The following is a 19,643-nucleotide window of genomic DNA, read 5'->3' as shown; positions in this document are numbered from 1 at the left end:
GACATATTGTTTAAAAAAGTGTTGGAAACATTACTGAGAACAAGAATACTGCTTCAAATTTTCCTACCAGTCATATGCAAAACTAGAATAGCCCAGTTAAATCAGCAGATCCCAAATAAAAATCATTAGTGCATGCAATTAGACAAAGTCTAAATACAATTGCTCCTAAAACAGAACAGAACCTCACAGCTAGTGATGTGCCAACATTTTTCTGGATGAATGCAGTATAATCAGAGAATGCATTTTCAAGGGAATGAAAGTACTTGTAAATTTAGACAAAGTTCAGCAGGAGACTTGTCCCGTAATAGGCTAAAACTGAAGCTTCAAAAGCATGTCACTTATTCACCCTCCAAAATATTTACTTTTGAAAACTTGAAAGCAAATTTTCTAAGAGACACATTGCTACTTACTCTGAAGTAGCATTTACTTACAAATTATCTTAAATACAGTTAAATAATCTCTCCTCAAGACATTCTTTGCAACTACACATTTCGGATTAAAAATGTTTGGTTTTGTGATGATACTTTGGAGAAAGGTAAGGGAAACCAATTTATGTAATTCTCCCATATACACTGGATTTCCACGTCAATTCAATACAAGCTGAGTTTTTTCTCCTTTTTTTGTTCATTCAAACATTCCAAGTTACATTTATCAGTACTGCTGTGTTTTGAATAGCTTTTGGGGGAAGTCTACACAGAATTACACTTCTCTATTTAAACTGGACATAGAAAAAGCATGACGACCTTAAACCACACAACTGAGAAAAATGTTTTGGGGTGTAGCAAGCAACAGGTGCCACCTGCTGGTAGGAATGAAAAAACTTGTAACTGAAACTAGAGCCACTCCCACTTTTACTCAGAACTGGTGTCAGCACTCAATTCCCTACCTTCATCCACTACTACTGGATACAGAACAGTAAAAGTGACTTTAATTCTTTCTACAGTCACAATAAAAGCCTGAGATAACTCCATGACTTTGGAGTTCATGGGATCAGTAAAGTCTAATTTAACAGTCACCAAGATGTGGAGCAGGGCCATACTGTTAGATAACATCATATTATGTTCTTTCCCAAGAACTACTGGTTTGGTAATTTCTGCAGCAATGAACATTTGAGTACCTGAGGCAAAACATTATTCACTGGCCCTTCACTGCAGAATACTGTTCTATGGCTTACCAGAAATCAAGTAGTAAAGCCATTTCCTGGGAATTATTTTGAGACGCAGTGGTCTAGACTATTAGCTACACAAGCAAGGCAAAACAGGTAACAAAAACCCAAAAAGTATATCCAAATTTTACAGTGGCATCATATCTCAAAACAGAAGTCTCTAGGAGAATTGCTTCAAGCAAACAAAGCAAGCAGCAGTTCTTCTGAAGTTGACACTATCAGAGTCACAAGTGTTAGAAAGGTGAAGGTATGAAGACAATTCCTGAGGTGGTAACCTGGAAGTTACCTGCAGCAGAACAAGAGCATTCTGATGTCTTCCTGTGAACAGGCTTAAGTGAACCCTGTACAGGAGAGTCTCCAGCAGCTGAAAGGACACAAGATTTGGATTTTCTTCTCCCCCTGTCACTTCCATTAGGAACTGTATCATCCTCCCACATACGTAGTCTTTTCCATCAAAGGAATTCTCCAAATTCAAAAACTAGAGAAAATTCATATTAATAATAATAATCAGAACACTAGTAAAGCTTCTAGGTTAAAGTTTAAAATCAAACAAACTTCGGATAATGTCTTTGACTGCCTTATGAAACATATTTCCCTCCTTCACACCAAATTTCCCCATCAAACTTCAAAAAGTACTGTTCAAATATTAAAGATCAAATAGTCAAAGTTAAGTTTTGCAAGCTTAAGTAAAAAAAAAGAAATGTAACATCGTAATTTTAAATAACACATTACCTGAGGAAAAGTGATGATTTCTACAAATATCCTGCAAACAGAACTTTGAATCACTTCATTTTCTGAGCAACTTTTGAGTTTTCAAAAAGCTATAGTGTTTTTCGTTTCACACTTTCCCTGTCACACGTACTGGTTTTCTACAGTAGAAAATGCACACTTACATGAACATTTCACATACACTTTTTTTTAAACTTTTTGTCTGTCTGTTTTACTTACTGTCCACCAGATTTGATAAGAAGGAGCATATTCCACTGCTGTTTCACACATTTCCTGTATCTCTTCCTTGGTTCCTCTTTTTGAGAAGAGTCTGAGGTAATGACACCAAATTTCAGGATTTTCTTTGTTGTTCTCAAGGGCTCGAGCCAAAACATTTAAAGTAGAATCTAAACACTCAGATGATGAGCTGTAAAAGTTCAAAATATTAAAAACCTCACATCAACTGTGTTAGTACAATAACTTACACAGTATCATACATGAAAAATGGATGCCTATAATTAGAATGGAAGTGACACACAGACTCTTAACATGCAGTGTTCTTTACCATGAAAGTTTCAAAGTTTCAGTAAGTTTTCATCCTTCAAAGGTTATTAAGTGCAATTACCATAGTGCATGGAAAAATAAGTTTACTCAGAAAAGAGCATCAATTCAAATAAAATTTCACTTCACAAATAAAAGTCCACTTCAATTGAAAGTGGGTAGGCAAAAGTCTCAACCTGCAATCATATAAAGGCCTTAAAATCACGTAGACTTAAAAACTACTAGATTTCTAAGATTTGGTAAAATAAGTTAGAATATTTTTGTTACATATTTAATTTACTTTCTACAGTCAAATATAAGCCTTTATTTCAGGTCTCTATGCATGTCATGCAGGTTTTCTTTTTTCAATGGTTTAGAGGCACGGGAGACTGTAGTTTTCAAGATACCTATCATGAGATGATACCAGCAAAGTAATACAAGATTAGCTCAAATAACCGACTATTGCAAAACACAGAGCTGAGCTTTAATTCATAAACAAACTTCTGTAAAACCACTGAAAGCTTCTGAGGCCACATTTATTCTGAAAACATCTTTAGAAATTACTTTGCACAGGCATTTATGAGAGGACATGCACATGTCCGAAAAGAAAACTAATACAGTTCACCATGTGTAAGTCTGAAGCCTTCCCAACCCCTTCTGCCACCACCGCCACCTACAAACCACTCAATTTCTTCACAGTCCTGAGGCAGGGGAGAAATGGGGCATGCGGCTCTTAAGAAAAGGATGCATTATCTTACTTTAGGTTTTCTCCCTTCTTTTCTTGGTCTTTTTCCAAGTATACTTGTATTTCGCAAGTGTGCTCCTCTCATCCTGCCACTTGCTGGTAGTGTCTTATTTGATTACTGGCCTTTCCAGTTCTACCCCATCTAGTGATCAGGCAGCTATTAATATAGCTGAACTTCTGCTACATGTTGCATTAGCCACAGTTTACACATGGCTTTTAAAAGAGAACTGGTCCTCTCTATTTCCTTTCCTCCCTGTTGCAGCTGCTTGAGCCAGTACCTCACTACTACAATTGAAATCAGTCTCTAGAATGAAACCACCATGACAGAATTCCTACTGAAATTATCTGACTGCCAATAAAAACATGGTAACCTGCAGAATAATTTAAAGAAACAGAAAAGAAACTAGAGAAACTTAGAAATCCAGAAGTGAAAAAAATTACAATAAGAAACTGAGTGCTCAACTGGACCATTTCTACAGGGATAAAACCATATAGCAGAACTGTTCTTATAAGAAAGCTTTCTGATGAAAGTAGTTTCAAACATTATTCCAAGCATTCACTCTATAGAGGATAAACTGATTTGAGTTTATTGGTTCACTACTTTACAGTGGAATGTTTTACTTCCAGTGATAATCTTGGGAATACATTAGGTTGTGCACTCTCAAACACCAGCAGTTATTTCTCCCACACGACTTTCCAGCAACTTCCGTTCCGAATCAGAACCTACCTAAAGGTAAGCCATCAGTATAATTTATTACTTACACACTATATTGCATACAGTAGGAAGACTAATCTGTTTTTAATCTACTTCTATTTCATAAATTATTTGTGGCGTTTGTTGAAGAAAATTCTTTACCATCAGAAAGGAAACTTAATCATAGCAGCATGGGTAAAGCACAAAACGAAATCTAAAATGTAGCAGGCTTACCCTTCATTTTGATTCAGGTATTTGTATGCAAGTTTAATCCATAGCTGTACATCACAGGGGTTTTCTTGGACACTTGCTTCCAAGTTGGAAATGTCATCCGTCTCACTTGTAAAATACCGGACATCATCTGGAGTCACTACGGCATCAAGAACTGGAACTCTTTTTTTATGTTCTGTGGGATGTGCTGCAAATAAAAATAAAGAAATGTTTCTTCTCAAAACAGAAGTCACCTGTAAGATTAGAACTCACACAAGGGGTGGCATTTATATATTTCAAGTATAGCCATTGACCAGAGCAAAATACGGTTATTTCAACATCTTCTAAAACTTAGAACTGTGTAGCCTGTAGAAAACTGGTTATATTTCAAGTGCGAAGGCAAGAAAAATAGCAGTAAAAGGCTGCTTTGATGAACAGGCACCGATTAAGGCAGTTCATCAGGCAGTATTAGGAAAGAGACATGTGAAAGAAGATTTTCTCAATTCTAAGTCTCTAAAAATCCTTTTTACAGGATTTTCTAACAAATCCTAAAGCTCCCACTTGCATGAATCACATGTGAAACACTGTTGGGTTACAGATGCTCTAGCAAGCTTCCAAGTCTCAAATGCAGTTTTAACTCCTTTAAAGCAGCTTTAACTCCTGATCTCAACACTAAATACTAGTTGTACCAATTTAAGATAACCAAACACATGAAGTTTTACTACTTATAGTTCTGGGAGGGAAAAACAAAAATTAAAAAACACTTCCTAACGGTCTAGTGGCAAAGCTGAAACATTCTACGGAAACAGTTCCTTATGTTCCTTTTAAGACTTCTAGTCACCATTTTTTTCCCTAAAGGCAAAAAATTCAGGTCAAATTTTACCCAAAAATGCATGCAAAATAAAGTTTGCATGCAGGAAAGAGGAAGTCATGAGAGGTATTAAAAGCATTAGTTCTCTTGAGAACCATTTCAAAAATTAGGTGTTGGAAAGAGACCGGTAGATATTTTTCCCCCATACTCTTTTTTAATGACTGCCACACGTTCAGATTACCATATTTAATAGGTCCAACAAACTGTTCCTCTTCACTACTGCTACTATCCAACAGAGGTTTTCTCCAGTACTTTGGTCTCCATTTCCTTTTATCTTTCCATGTTGTAAATGGAGGTGCTGTAAACAAGCAAAGTAGTAGAAATTGTTTTAATTTTGACAACAAAAGTAACTGATCTTTGCTAACAAAGACTTCAAAGAAAAACATTCTATTTTTCTGTACAAATGTAGAAGTTTCAACACAAGTTATTTAAAATCTATTGTGTTCAAGTACATAAGTCACTTTTCTAAGCTGGACTCCAACACTATTACATTATTGCCTTAAAACAAACTCTGCTGCCTTTAATTTACCATAAACAGAATTTATAATACTGAGATAAATAAACTAAGTAAAAAAAATTTCTTCGTTTATTAGATCATCAAGGTACTCATATAATTAAAAAAGTTTCACATTGCATTTAATCTACTAAGTTACTTACTGTGACTTTTACTCTCATTGACATTGCTGGCCAGAAGAACAGCCATCTGATCCACTGACATACGGTCTCTGTTTATACCAAAGAGTTTTTCAACATATTTTTCTGAAACAAGAATATTTATATCTTAGGTTAACACATAAATGAAAATTGATAGGTAACAATAGTAATTCAGCATAGGTCATGCTAAATTTATGAAATATGACTGCTTCAAGAGGTCCTACAACAAAGAAATTAAAAACTGGAAAAGTTCTGTTCAGCAACTTGCCTATACGGCAACAACACTGTTTAAGATTCCAGCTCCACTGAAACAGACTAGTCCAGTAGTTATAGTAAGAAGTGAGGAAGGGGAAAGGGAAAGATCCCATACCCGTTGCTCCCTAATCCCCTGAATCTAGCAACTTTTTTTTTTTTTTTTTTTTTTTTTTGAGTGAAATGTTCCACAGATCAATGATCTTTTCTTTCTGTAAAGACACCCAGGTAACTACCCACTACAAAAGACCAAATTGAACAACTGCAGAAACCTATTTTTTCATATAGCTGTATATTATACATTGCTTTACAAATTCCTTGACCCAGAGCTTTTAATGAAAGCCATTCCCTTCAGAAATTAATCTTTTTATATAAAAGTGAACAGAAGACTCTTAAAAACCTGTGGCAGTGCTGATTTCCTCATCAGTGCTTTTTTCTGAACAGCCAATCAGTTCTAAATTGTAAGACAGAATATCCTGAAACAGCTGCTTACGGCTAAGAGTACAGTCTTTCATGTGCTGCCTGAAACAAACAAATAAGCAATTGATAGATTTATCACAGCAACAATTTAATAAGGCTTTTAACTAGAAAGTTGGTTTTAGTACATGCTAGAGTAACACATGAAGAAAATTACACCCACAGAAAACACTACAGCCTGCTTTGAAATTTCTGTTAAATATGTCTGGATCTTCTCTAAATTTAAGCCTGCATCAGTAACTTTATCGTAGTCTTCATTATTTCACTATAGCCTTACTCTAAGATAAACTTCTACACATTTGCTTTGCACTAACCCAAAACCACAGTATTTAAAACTTTCCAGTTCAAACAAGGTAGTTATAAGAATTAGGTATCACTTTGTACTTGAGAGTCAAACCGTGTTAACAGCTAAAAGCTGATCCAAAAGCTGTCTGCCACCAAAAGCAGGGGGAGGGAAAGCTGAACTCCACTCCTATTACATTTTTCTAGTAGTCAGTAGTTTCCAAGTTGAGTTTATATTCCTTACCAATTTGTATCCATTTGCTCTTGTACCAAGTTTTTAAATATACTGTGCAACATTGTTTAACAAACTATTTGTAATATCATTTAACACCAGGCTTCAAAGAAACAAATTTAGCCAGTATTTTCCCAGAAAACTGGAATTCTACTAGTACTATAGTATTTTTCTTACATAATCACATAATATTTGGTATATGCTTTGTTTTGGTTAGCAGCATGATACACCTCTAGCATGCTTAACAGTACCAACCACCACCTGAGGTTCCATGATGGTCTGAAGTTATGATGAAGCTGTAAAGCAAGAGCAGTCCTATCCAAACTACAAGGCAACCAAAAGGTGAAGTGTTCTCTAATAGTCCATACTGCTTTTCTAAATTTACATCTAAAGACCCTCCTTTCTTTGTGGCTTAGATGAAAGAGGTTTTCTCCTACCAACCAAGTATCTGCAATTGGGTGTTAAAAATAACTTTCTTTTCTAGAACTTGGGCATAGGATCATAAATCCAGACATTTTAAAAAAATGAAAAACATGCTTATTTTGGTCTTTGAGTCAGATATCTAGAAGGGAGGTTTAGTTCAAACAAACAAAATTAAAAAACTCACCACTGACAGTCATCGTCATTACACGTGCCTGTTAAATCAAAACGGCAGAAACACTGTTTTGGCTCAATCATATTGCTATATGTTACTGAACTGAGGTACAATTTTTCCTTTGTTCGAAAATACGGACTAAACCTAAAATGAAACAGTGAATTATTTTAATTAAGCTTACAAGATAAGACATCAGTTTAACTAAACAAAGTATTTTTTAAAAATAGTCATTTTCTCTATGTTAAATCTCATTATTTCCAAAACCCTACTACTAAAAGTATCACTGACGTATGAGTTAAGAGGAAGGTGAAAACAGTGGGAGAGGTAAGGAACAAAACAGTACTTCTCAATCTAAACAGATTCTGCTCTAGCATTCTCTTTTCCCTTAGGTGCAGAATTTCATTCATATAGAAACAGGAAGTGTAGTAATCATCCAGTAGGAAAAGGAAACCACTGAAATTGAATTTTAGTTTAGTTTAAAAACTGCACTCATGCTCTAGTCAGCATAAGATCAGCATCAAATGGAAGTATGAAGAGAACTGTTAAAGATTAACCTGAAATAGCAGTGAAGAAATCCACATCAGATTTTAGAACATGCAAACAAACAAAAACCAGTCTGAGCTAAGCAGACCAATGCTTGTTTTAAAACTTTAGCTAAAGCTTGACAATGTCAGTTTTGGGATTTGTAGCTCCTTAAGGAATTGAAGCCTTATAACCTATAAAAAGGTTAAAATGAATACCCCTTTATGATGCATCCTCCATCTTCTGCTGCTTAAGAATATAGAAATAAAAAACCTGAAGCACATGGTAGGATTCTACTGCTCCAGTTTAAATACCAGACTTTTGTTTTCTAAAAGTTAATGTGTAGGAACAAAGCCCTCTAGTCAAAAGAGCGATGCATCAAACTCATTACACTTCCAGCTGCCTACTTTAAGTCAAGACAAACTACTGTGGTCATGCCTCTCTTACTGAGCAGGAATCCAAAAACAGGTGATTGGCTCAATCTTGTCTCAGAATGCAAATTCTAGCAAAGTTTAAAGACTGCATTATTGAAATACACTTCTGTTAATTTTTTCCTGGATTTTAGATTGCTTCATACTGGATATAAAAATCCTGTTTTCAAATGCTTAACTATTATTTTTCAATTTAGTTATACCAAACAACAATCCAGTTGTGGGGAACAGTACTCAACACAATATAAAAGCAGCATACTGCACAAAAGCAAGAGACACCCGCATACCAGAAAAAAAACAAACCTAAAATCATTAGGTTCCCTAAATTAGGCAAAATTGTTTCAGGATTGCAGCTTCTCACTGCAACTTGTCTTTCTGTACATGTCTGGGTATCAAGGAAGAGAAGTGAAGAATACTTGAACAAGAACACACATACACAGAAGTCAAACAGCTGCTACAGTCTTCATACCTGTAGGATTTAAATACTAGAAGAGGACTATGATACGGTCCAAATGGAAATGGTTTCACTTCAGTTTGTTTGTTTTGCGATGTAACAAAATTCATGTCCACTGAAATTTCCTAGGAAACAGATAAATAGATATATAGCAATTGCAATACCACCTAATAAAGACAAGCCTTCATATTTACTTTTAAAGCATTTACCTGACCACACAACAGATCTTCCTTAGGTACTATAAAAGCAGTACTTTTCACTAGCAGCTCTTTCAAGCTGTCAGCTTTAGCATAAAGTTTTTTCAGTTCATCAACATTCAACCCAAGGAACAGCTCAGGCTCCTCTGATGCCTTTTTCGAAAGTTTGTTTATAGTTTCTTGTTTTGGAGTGTCCATGTGTTTAAGATTTGGTTTAGTGAAAGAATTAGATTCTCTGAAAGATCTCCTTCGTTCTCGGTTTGAATTAGACAGGACTTCATCATCGAAGTAGTTTTCTTCACTGTCCAAAGACAATTTATCCTGTGTAAGATCATGAAGTGATGGCTGAGGTAATGCAAATTCAGATTCCTCTTCCACATGAGGTGCAGTATTTGCTTGTTCCTTGGTTTGAAGTGCACGGGCCTCTTTCAATTTCTGAATCTTCAGAGCATATTCATACTCTAGTTGCTGTAGTCGTTTTTTCTCTAGTGCAATCAATTCTGCTGAATGCTTTTTCGGACTTGATGTAGGAGAGTTCTCCAATTTCAACATTTTGCTTGGCTGAAAAGAAAAAAGTTCCCTTTATTTCATTTTCACATTTACTGATCTATTGACAGGAGGTAAGGGAAACATGGGCAAGATATATAATTCAGAGTTTATAAAAACCTGTCTTAAACTCTTGCCAGAAAAATTCAAAAAACAGCAGGAAAACCACAAAAGAGTTTGCCACAATTCAACTGGCTTGTTTGCAGGTTTTTCAAAAAAAATTACCCTACATCATGTAAGAGGCTTCAACAGAAGTTCTGGCTACATTTAAAAGGTGAGCTGTAAAACAAGTATACATGGTGGTGTTGGCAGGAGTGGGGAAAAAAACAAAGAGAAAAATTTACAAAAAATATTTTAGCCTCATCTTTCAAAACAACGAGATCAGATACCCACTGCAGCATCTTTGCTAGATAGTTTTAACAAGATCACTGAGGTCTACAGACAGTAAAGTATTTCCTTCCTTCCTGGCATACAGCTCCTCTTATTATTTATCCATTAATGACATTCCCTGGCATAGAAATGCAGACTTTGAACAGTTTTTCTCTTTTAAATGCTTAAAGCTTTTCCCTCTGAATTCCCGAAGACAAAGGATACCAATAGGAAGATTCCTGCAGTACTTTTGAAATGTTTTCCTGTTTTCCTGAAATCCTATTTGAACTAAGTTTCCTAATCAAAACTACCGCTTCTTTTCAAGTACAGCATGGTTTAAAAGCATGCAACAGACTTACTCCAAGATGATCTTGCTCCAGTTTTCGTTTCCCAATTTCCTTACTTGCTACTGCTTTTGCTCGAGCAAGTTCTTCCCCATATTTTAATGCCAGAGCTTTTTTTACTGTAACGCGTTGTTGAACTTTATGAATCTGAAAAAAACCCACTACAGTAAGATACAAGTTTTCAGATATGACCACATAAAAAATATAATCAGAAGAGACACAGGAATTAATCAAGAATTAATTCAAAAGAAAGCCTACTGCCTCAAAAAAAAAAAAATCAGGCTTCCCATTTCAAGATATCCAGCTCCAGAAAACAGAAAAACTTCAAAATTCAAGTTACTTGTTCCTGAAGCTTCTTGAGAAACATCTTATTGGCATTCAAGATCTTCTCGGTTGCTTGTAGCTGTTCAGCCAGTTTGTTAATCTTACTTTCAGCAATTCGAACATTCTCTCTCTTCTTGGCCTCTTGTTGCAACAAATGTTTCAAGACAGATTCATCCTTCATCAACAGAAGTCTAAAGGTAGAAGAGCCATGTAACAGATTTTTTTACCAAAGGGAAATTTTTCAGAGCTATCACAGCTCCTCTGAAACACTGGCTATTTAAGAACCCAGCTCTTTTTCACTTATCAACAATGTTTTAAGTTTCTCCAGATAGCCTTAACATCCATGAGACAAATATTGGTTCAGCAATGTCAGTATGATGCAGATTAAAGCACTCTAGCTGTGAGGACAGGGGAAGGTAAGCAAGTGGTGTATCTTTAATACTGATTTTAACATTAAGATATCCAAAACACACATGTTCTTACTTTCTGTTAAGTAACAGCCCAATTCTTCCTTAAGGCACATACACACATTAGCAGATTACCAGCCACAGTATTACAACACAATAGCAAAGTAATTAAATATAAAAAGCTATGCATTAAAGGAAGCAAGATAAAGACTTAGATAGATATGAATAAAGGCAGGACAGAAGAATGTCCTTCAAAGCATGTCTGACCAGGAACCAGTTTGTTCACAAGACCACACAAGTAATCAAGTGGCAATGGATGCAGAGAAGAACCATGCAAAGTGCTTGTATTTTCCACAGTAACTTGGAGGAAGAGTGATAAACATGAAGGCGGCATGCTAAGTCAGAGAAGGCGACAGGAAACAACTTACCTATTCTGCAGAAACACTCATTCATTTATATATATAAAATCAGGCATATCCCATTGAAACATGCTACCCTCAAAGTGTACTGATTAGTAAAAAGCACACTCATTTTTTCATATTTCAGAGTTATTAGGTGGCACAGGTGATGGTCTAGTCACTGAACGTAAGCACAGCTGGAAAGAGTTTGTGCGACAATTCATACTTAGAAAATACCACGGTGGCAATACAACACACAATTCCTTTTGTACAGCAATAGAATTCAAGACTGAATAGCTGAAGACAACAGAAAACCAATCGTTTCCTGTACTTTAAATGCTACACATTCAAAAATATTATCTACAATTTTCATTCTGCTAAGCAAACAAGGTAGGACTTAAAACAGTGAAATATGTACCTGTTTCTCTTAAGCTTTGCTTCTGCTTCTGTGACTTGTTTCGTCACTACTGCTATTCTCCCAATTCCATCAACCTCACCATCAGAATTTGCAGGGGACGAATTGTTCCTCAGTGGATCAGACTTAATTAAGCGTTGCTTTTCACGACTAAAAAAGATGTCAAAAGCAAATATGTTCAGTAGCTTCAACATTCCTTTCGATGTGTACTCCCCAATAGTTTTTAAATCTTCAAAAAAGTAGCAGGACAAGATTTCAAGTTAAAAGAACTTTCCACAGCTGCAATCAGCTACTGTAACTCAGTTCAAATCCAAGGACTTTGTTTAGACTACTACGTTGTCTTACTAAAAATTGCGTGGGAGGGAAACCTGAAGATAATGGCAATGTTTTCAAACTCAGATTTTACTTCCAGTTACAAAAATAGACTAGTAAAGGACTACAAAGAATATACATTTTACATTAACAATTCAACTCAGCTGTACCTGGCAATCTCTTCTTTTAAGAGTCTGTATTCTATCTTCTTATCTTCTGGTAGAGCCTCCGGGGTTCTCATTGGATCATTTTCTTTTTCTGATTTTGGAGGGGCTTTGATTTTTGAGGCCTGTTACAACAAGGTTCAAGTCAATACTAGTTATACTAGTTTAAAATACAGCTATTAACTGGTATTTTTAAGAGGCATTTCAGCACAAACTTAAAGCTGTTCAAGGCTAATAACATCTTCTAAGCCAGTATTTTTTGCTAGTAATTAAAGATGCATTGAATTCTAATTGAAAAAATTAAACCAAAATATGTTACAAATTCTGTCTTCAAGATACCCATCTTAACCAAAAAATCCTTTTAATTAGCTTGTCCAATCCAAATTACAATCTAACAGTCCAGACAGGAGTGATGTACTCACTCTTGCCATTTCTGATGTAATCCAGTATTTCTTGACCCAATTCTGAAGTTTAAATTCCATATATAAAGCAAAGTCATTACAAAATAAACCTATTAAATGCTGATAGTGTTTACCTCAACATTTCTCCTTGCTTCTTTTATCATAGATTCTAGTCCTCCAAACACACTGTTAGTTGCGTTAGATGGCTCTCCATCAGACTCACTATCATCCGAATCATTTAATGTAACCACAACAGACTTGTGTTTTGGAAGCTGCGGGGAGATCAAAAAAAGTTTTATAGCAAGCAGAAAAAGTTAGAGGCAGGTACAACTGAGCACATATTTACTGGATAAGAAAAAGGAGGTTAACTCCTTTTGTTATCATGGCACACCTATTTCACCTTCTAAGAAAAAAAAACCCTAAGCATTTGTGCATCTCTACTACAAGACAGAGATACTATACCCATTCTTGATACTGTAAGATGAAAGGTACTCCAACATTTGCAGCCTATTCCCAAGTATCTGCAGCATCTCAATGGTCATAGCATCTGATCATCACACCTTTCACTTCTATACTTCATTAATTATTCCAATTGTAATGGAAACTATCATCTGCCATTTGCAAGCTTTCTTTTTTTAATTATCAAGTCTGCATTAGAAATGCTGTGGCAGACATACCAGAACTCCCTCATCTTTCTGCCACACAGTTGTGATGCCTCTTGTCCCAGTTATACCTAGCTGCCCTTACAGTGAGCTGCTCAGGCAGTTAAGTTGGCAGAACACCAACAGTACATAAAGAACAAATGAAACAAGATTAGTCACTTTTTGCCAACATCACTAAGTGAAACAGTTCACTGAAGATCAGGTGACTGCCAATTCCAGCACAAAGATAGATGCATAAACAAGCAGACAATTTAGATTAACGTCAAATGCTCTGGTGTTACAGCCTGAAAAGAAACAACTTAGTTCACATTTCCAGGACTGCTCTTCCCATCTCTCAGTGTAGGTCTGGACAATTACAGTTATACATGTAACCTTTACCTCAGTACAGGACCTCTTCAAAGTTCTAGGTGTATTTTGAAGTACACACCCCACAAAAAACCCTACTACTTAAAGTGAAAAATACCCAGTTTCCACAATTGTTTCTCTTTTATATCCTCTTTCTGGATGGTTCTTACAATAAGGATCATATCTACTACTTCTGAATGTACCACAGCTGCATCATTTTTGTACCACCATAGCACAGGTAGGTGAAATTCCAATTTGTACTGGTGCAAGAGAATAGAACAAGGCACTGCTCCTCTCCTCACAAATACTCTCTGGCTGCAGCTCCATGGAAACTTAATCAGGCAAGGCACCCCATCCGTCTCTTTACCTGCAGTTACCCAATACAACCCCTTCCCTACCACTGGCTCTTGATATTGAAAGGCTAAAGCTGCCAAGCTGCTTTTGGCACAGTTGTGTAGGGTAAACTGTCTCTGCCTTCCCCATTTTCCTTCTGGGGGAAAAGCTGATAGTGAGGAGGGTCAGTCAGCTGTTTTTTCCTGCTGTTTTTCAAAGTCAGGTGTTTTTTCCCAGGTGTTATTTTTTGATATGGTTCAGGAAAATGTTTAACGATGGGTAAAGTAACACCAGTCACCCCGCTGCCTTCAGTAAGATTAGCTTCTGCTGCAGGGCAACCACGGCCTCAGCTGTAATGCAGGATCTCTCCAAAATGTTCCAAGACGTACTTTTGATCAGTGGTGAACAGACCCCTGAGTGTCCATGTCTACTTTGAAAAAGGGTTACAAGATGTCACTGAAAAAGCAAACCAACATCTGTAGGCTACTTCACTATGCCAAGGTCCTCAACTCCACAGAAGACATCCCAAGGTTTGTAAATTAAAAACCTCTTCCGAAATACAGTAACGCGTAGTCAAATATTTAAAAGCTACCAAGCCTCCAAAGCTATGAAGTTGAACTTCAAAACCTTGAAGAATTTGCGTCTTCTGTTCCTTTGTGATTTTTTAATGTCTGGATATATCAAACAATGCTCACAGAAAAACAATCAGCTTTTAAGTTCAAAATTAAATTATCATTAGTTCACTTTCATTAGGCTCCAGTAAGACATCCCAAATACTAAAAAATTTTAAAAAGTCATAAGCACTCAGTACAAATTGTTTCTACAAGTTTAAACTAACAGGAGCAATTGATACTGTTTTCACATTAGATTGTTTTCACCTAGGACAGAAATACCTTGTGACTAGTCACCTGTGAACATTATCTGGCCATAAGTTCTTTAAAACACACACCTATTATATATAAGTATTCTATATCCCATCCTATTTAAGAAAATTAATGAATGCTAAATGCTTCATTTCTAATATAATTTATGTTAAAAAAGACACTAGCTAAGCTAACTGATTTAAAAACAAGGTATTAATCCGTCAGCTTTAACTAAGCTAACAATAATTAGCAATTGGCACCGGGTTTCAGTTGCAGGTTAACATTTGCATAATACCTTTCAACAGCACAGCTGATAAGAGACATGTATTATATAATTAAGACAAACCAACAACTTCATAGTAACATGTGTTCTCCCTTCATTAACTGTTGTTGCAGAAATAAGTCTCAGGGCAATAGAATATGTGGCAATTTAAGATTTCTTCCAGAACAGTTTGAGTATTTAAACACAAGAACACTTAAAAACATAAGTAAACATGAAATAATTACAGAATGGATGTAAGCATGCCCAAATTGAACAATTACTCTAGTAATATCTGGAATTTAAAGTCGATTGAGAGGATGGGTACGAAAACAAAATCCACCTTAAGCTTAAGAGCACAGTGCTAGCTATGTTGCTCACACACTGTTCACTGAAAAAAATGCAACTCTCCCTAGAAGGAAAAGTACTTTTTCCCCCACCAATGTCAGTTTTTCTAACCAGTTTAGCATGTTGAATAAGTTAAGCAACATGTCTGATGCTCCAGACCTCAGCTTAAAAAGAAGGGAGACACCATTTGGCCAGGAGCAGAAGAAAGAGCAAGAGCACCTCTTTTTTGGCAACAGTGACTAGATTAGCTCAGCTACCATTGGACAGCACCCTTCAGTCTGGGCTAATCTGGAGAAGAAATTAATTTAGCTATATTTATGGTCTCTTTCAGTTCACATGAGCACTGGTGTGTTTTGATGCTCTCTTAAACTGTACATTCTTACTTTGGCATCAAATTCTTTTTAGAAGAGCGGACAGATTATCAAAGTTAATAATTCAAATGTTTAATTGAAGCTCCATCGTTCTGTGCTGTATCACTAGAAAACCTTAAGATTGCTGTTCCTTGAACTGAGGACAACTTCAAGTCATAGTCTTAATAGAAAGCACCAATATTTCCTTACTGTGATCACTGCTCTTGGAGGCCTCGGTACTCTAATAAACTTTGTATTTTGTACCCGTGGCTGAGACACAGTATTAATACTGACAGCAGACAGATTGCTTCTTGGCACAGACTGCAAATTATCTGGAACAGGAGGGGAAGGTGGACCACTGTTACTTGAAGTTTCCTAACAAAATGAAACAAAAATATACAATCAAAAATATACACTATACACAGCTATTTCAAAAGACATAAGCATAAATGAGATTGCTCCGTGCATGTCTTGGAACTGTGATTTAGTCAGACTATCCAAACATTTAGACAAATCTTGCAATTCTGCAATAATGTCAAAAAGGCACATAAGAACATGCCCATTATTCACAGGTCAAATGCAAAAGATCTGTGGCCTTTTAATGAGGTCAAAAACAATCTGAGTTTTCAAAACCACAAACTCTGCTTCTCACTCAAAAAAAACCAAAACAACAAAAACCCAAAGCAGTTAACCCCTACTAACTCCTTTTGCTAGAAGGCTGAAATAAAAGTGTCTCATTTTCTAGCTGACAGCTGATAAATAATGAACTTTTTTGCAGAAAATAAAATCCCTATTCCCCTGAACGTACTCAGTGTTCACTATCTTGAAGCTTCATAATTCCTTCAGAAATAAAAAATAAGCTGCAATTTACAATTCAAAGGGTGTTCCGGAGTGGCTTTTGTTCCAGTTTCTTTTGGGGGTGAGACGGTGATGGAAATTCAGAGATTTTTTTTTTTTTTAAGTCATCTGAAAGGCAGCATAAAAAAGCCTGTAATCGTTACTTAGCAGGTCACATTTAAGTTTTGGTCAAGATTGCCATCTAGAGGTTTACATTCAAAAACCAATGGAGTACCTCAGATCTGAAAGCTCGTTTGTTAGCTAGAGACTTGAGTAATTCTTCTCGTAAGAGCATCTCCTCTTCTTCTTCCTCATCGGCAAATGGAGGTTTTGGTGGCTGTTCAGGTTCTTCAGGCGGAAGAGGCGGAAGAGGTGGAGGTGGCTCAAGAGAAACACAAGAAATACCCTCCACGTAAAGCTGGCTCAAAGATGGTACAGGCTGAGATAAAAACAAAAACAAGGGTTTGAATACTACTTTACGATTGTTCAGCAAAGGTTGAGACCTAAATGATTTCATGGTTTAAAACTAATCCAAACTGCAGTGGATTTAAGTGACTGTCAAAGGCTGCTGCTAGATTGTAATTCTGTGATTACTCAAAGATGATAATGGGAACAAGGTTACATTTGGATAGTAAAGTAGCACAGACACGCGAACTAAATGTAAATGAGAATTCAGAACTGGATATAGTCTAGTCGTAGAAGTATGGCTGACCAGATAGGTTCACACTGCTTGAAAACACAGTCCTTAAACAGTCTTATGAATTTGTCTTGGCTATCAAAATTACAATTTCCCACAGTCAAAAATTCAGAAGCTGTCATGGCTGGGAATGGCAACTTTCTACTGCTTTACTAAGAAAGCCAACAATCATTCAGTGAAGAAAAGTGGTGGGGAAAAAACCACATTAATTCAACTTCCATGTTTGAAAGGAGGACTGTAGTGAGCTACATTTTTGGTTGGTTCCCCCCCCAGGTAACAAGTCAGAGAATAAGTATATACATGGCCTAGAGATAAGAGGCAAAACTGCCGCACTAATAATTCCAATTCATTATTTTCCCTTGTGTGCTTGAGGCAATTTTCACTTTCTATTATGAAACAGCTCTAACAATGAAGGGAAAATTTTGGTTCAATAGGGAGAACTTCCATTAAACAGGAATTGGATCAGCCAAAAAATAGCTGAAATAAAGTATCTATAAAAAGGAACCACAAGTCTATCAGATAGTTCAAGGGAATCACCAAATAGAGAACTGTATCAAAAACAATCTAAAATTTAATCCTAACTTTAACATTAGAAATAAGATACAAAATGAGAACTATCAACATTTATGAAAACACACTCCTTTCAAGGTTACTTACTGGAATTGGAGGTGGTAGTGGCAAAGAAATTGATGGTACTGGAGGTGGAAAATATCCTATTGGACACTCAAAGAAAGGAGGCTGCACTGGAGAAGAAGCTGTAATTAAAAATTACTGAGTGTAAGAAATCTGGCAGATAACTATTAAACATTAACTCATGCTTATACTTCAGCTGATTTCATCCAGCAGAAGGAGGAGACAAATATTTTTACTACACACCAATTTGAAAGGTAACACCAGACACAGCACAATGCATCTGTTTCTACATATATGTATATTAAAAGAGTAGTTACATATCTTTTTTCTATTTTATATATGAAATGCAAGTATAGCCAAGCAGTACCACTGAGGTAATGATTCGGCCCTCATATTTGATTTAATTTGCAAGAATATAACTTCTTCAACTAGGTATCCCAACACAGAGGCTCCTGATGACTGGCTACCAAAAATACAATAAAAACTGTGACAGAAGCAGACCAAATGCACAGCTGATACTGAATTGTGAAACATAAAACTAGAGCTTGAGACGCTTCATCAAGAGAAGATTGATGTAGCTTACATGTCCAAAACAGCAGGTGTAGTGTTTTAGCAGACTAATGTACATGGAAGGCTGACAAGAAAGGAGAAAAAAAAGGGAAAAGAAAAAAAATATGGAAGACAAAAAGCAAGAGAATAAAAATGGCCAATGAAGTAGTATGCTTAATGAAGCTTTCTCAACACTCCACATGTTCAGGTGGAATAAGGAAACCTGAATACCTTAAATGCAGCTCAAACTCAGAGTCAATAACTGATTTAGGTTGGAAGAGACCTCTGGAAGATATATGCCCCAGTACAGGTGCTCCAAACAGGGCTGCCCCCAAGGTCAGGTGGCTATGGTACTTGTCCAATCAAGTTCCAAGTATATTTGAGGATGGAGGTTCCACAACATTTCCAGTTAATCTGTTGTAGTGTTTGACCATCCTCTGTGAAAGTTTTCCCTTATATCTAAGCAGAATTTATTTTGTTACAATTTAAGTGTTGTCCCTTGTCCTTCAGTTGCACATTCTATCTTAACCACCCATGAAGTAGTTGGAAGACAGCAGCAAAAGCCTTCCTTAGCCTCCTCTTCTCAACACAAACTCAGCTTTCCCAGTCTCCTTCCACAAATCAAGTGCTCCAGTCCCCAATGAACTTTAAGAAAAACAAGACTGAAACAGTTTCCCCTAGTCAAGAGGGTCCTTTGCTAGACTCCTAGTACATCACTATCTTCCTCCTCCTGTGAAACCAGAGAACTGAGGCAGTCTCAGTGTTTAGCAGCCCCCTCCAACCACCTGCCTGTTTTAGCCACAATGCTTGCTACAACCCAGGCTGCAGTTTGCCTTTATTACCCAAAGCCATGCTGACTCACATTTTACTTAATGTCCATTGAGACCCCAAGGCCCTTTTTTGCAAAGCTGCTGTCTATCCAGTCAAAAACCTGGGGTCCTTACTTGCTACACAGCTGCTTGGGAATGTAAAAGAATAAACTCTACTCTACTGCAATGAAAACAGTATAGCTTTGAAGACCTTCAAAGTACCACTACAGCAGAGATGGAAAAAGTCAG

At 36.4% G+C, this 19,643-nt stretch overlaps 1 protein-coding gene across 8 annotated transcripts in view; it reads right to left on the bottom strand.

Moving 5' to 3' along the window:
* The window catches only part of ZFC3H1 (zinc finger C3H1-type containing), a 44,110-nt gene that overhangs the window by 13,650 nt on the left and 10,817 nt on the right, over window positions 1–19,643 (bottom strand). For all 8 annotated transcript variants that reach the window (XR_012658552.1, XR_012658554.1, XR_012658551.1 and 5 more), the window contains exons 7-23: window positions 18,061–18,158; window positions 16,942–17,145; window positions 16,080–16,244; window positions 12,844–12,981; window positions 12,315–12,433; window positions 11,836–11,982; window positions 10,629–10,803; window positions 10,304–10,435; window positions 9,042–9,590; window positions 8,848–8,957; window positions 7,438–7,569; window positions 6,240–6,361; window positions 5,591–5,692; window positions 5,115–5,231; window positions 4,087–4,270; window positions 2,114–2,300; window positions 1,452–1,643 (exon numbers count right to left, since the gene is read on the bottom strand). Coding sequence is in view for 4 of the 8 variants with exons in the window: in XM_075080801.1 (XP_074936902.1) it covers window positions 1,452–1,643; window positions 2,114–2,300; window positions 4,087–4,270; window positions 5,115–5,231; window positions 5,591–5,692; window positions 6,240–6,361; window positions 7,438–7,569; window positions 8,848–8,957; window positions 9,042–9,590; window positions 10,304–10,435; window positions 10,629–10,803; window positions 11,836–11,982; window positions 12,315–12,433; window positions 12,844–12,981; window positions 16,080–16,244; window positions 16,942–17,145; window positions 18,061–18,158 (2,873 nt within the window). In the remaining 4 variants the exon portion in view is untranslated. The remainder of the gene's footprint in view (window positions 1–1,451; window positions 1,644–2,113; window positions 2,301–4,086; window positions 4,271–5,114; window positions 5,232–5,590; window positions 5,693–6,239; window positions 6,362–7,437; window positions 7,570–8,847; window positions 8,958–9,041; window positions 9,591–10,303; window positions 10,436–10,628; window positions 10,804–11,835; window positions 11,983–12,314; window positions 12,434–12,843; window positions 12,982–16,079; window positions 16,245–16,941; window positions 17,146–18,060; window positions 18,159–19,643) is intronic.

The sequence above is a fragment of the Phalacrocorax aristotelis genome, chromosome 1 (assembly GCF_949628215.1).
Source record: "Phalacrocorax aristotelis chromosome 1, bGulAri2.1, whole genome shotgun sequence".
Lineage (NCBI taxonomy): Eukaryota > Metazoa > Chordata > Aves > Suliformes > Phalacrocoracidae > Phalacrocorax > Phalacrocorax aristotelis.
The sequence above is the reverse complement of the archived record's forward strand: the minus strand, read 5'-3'. Positions and strand labels throughout refer to the sequence as shown.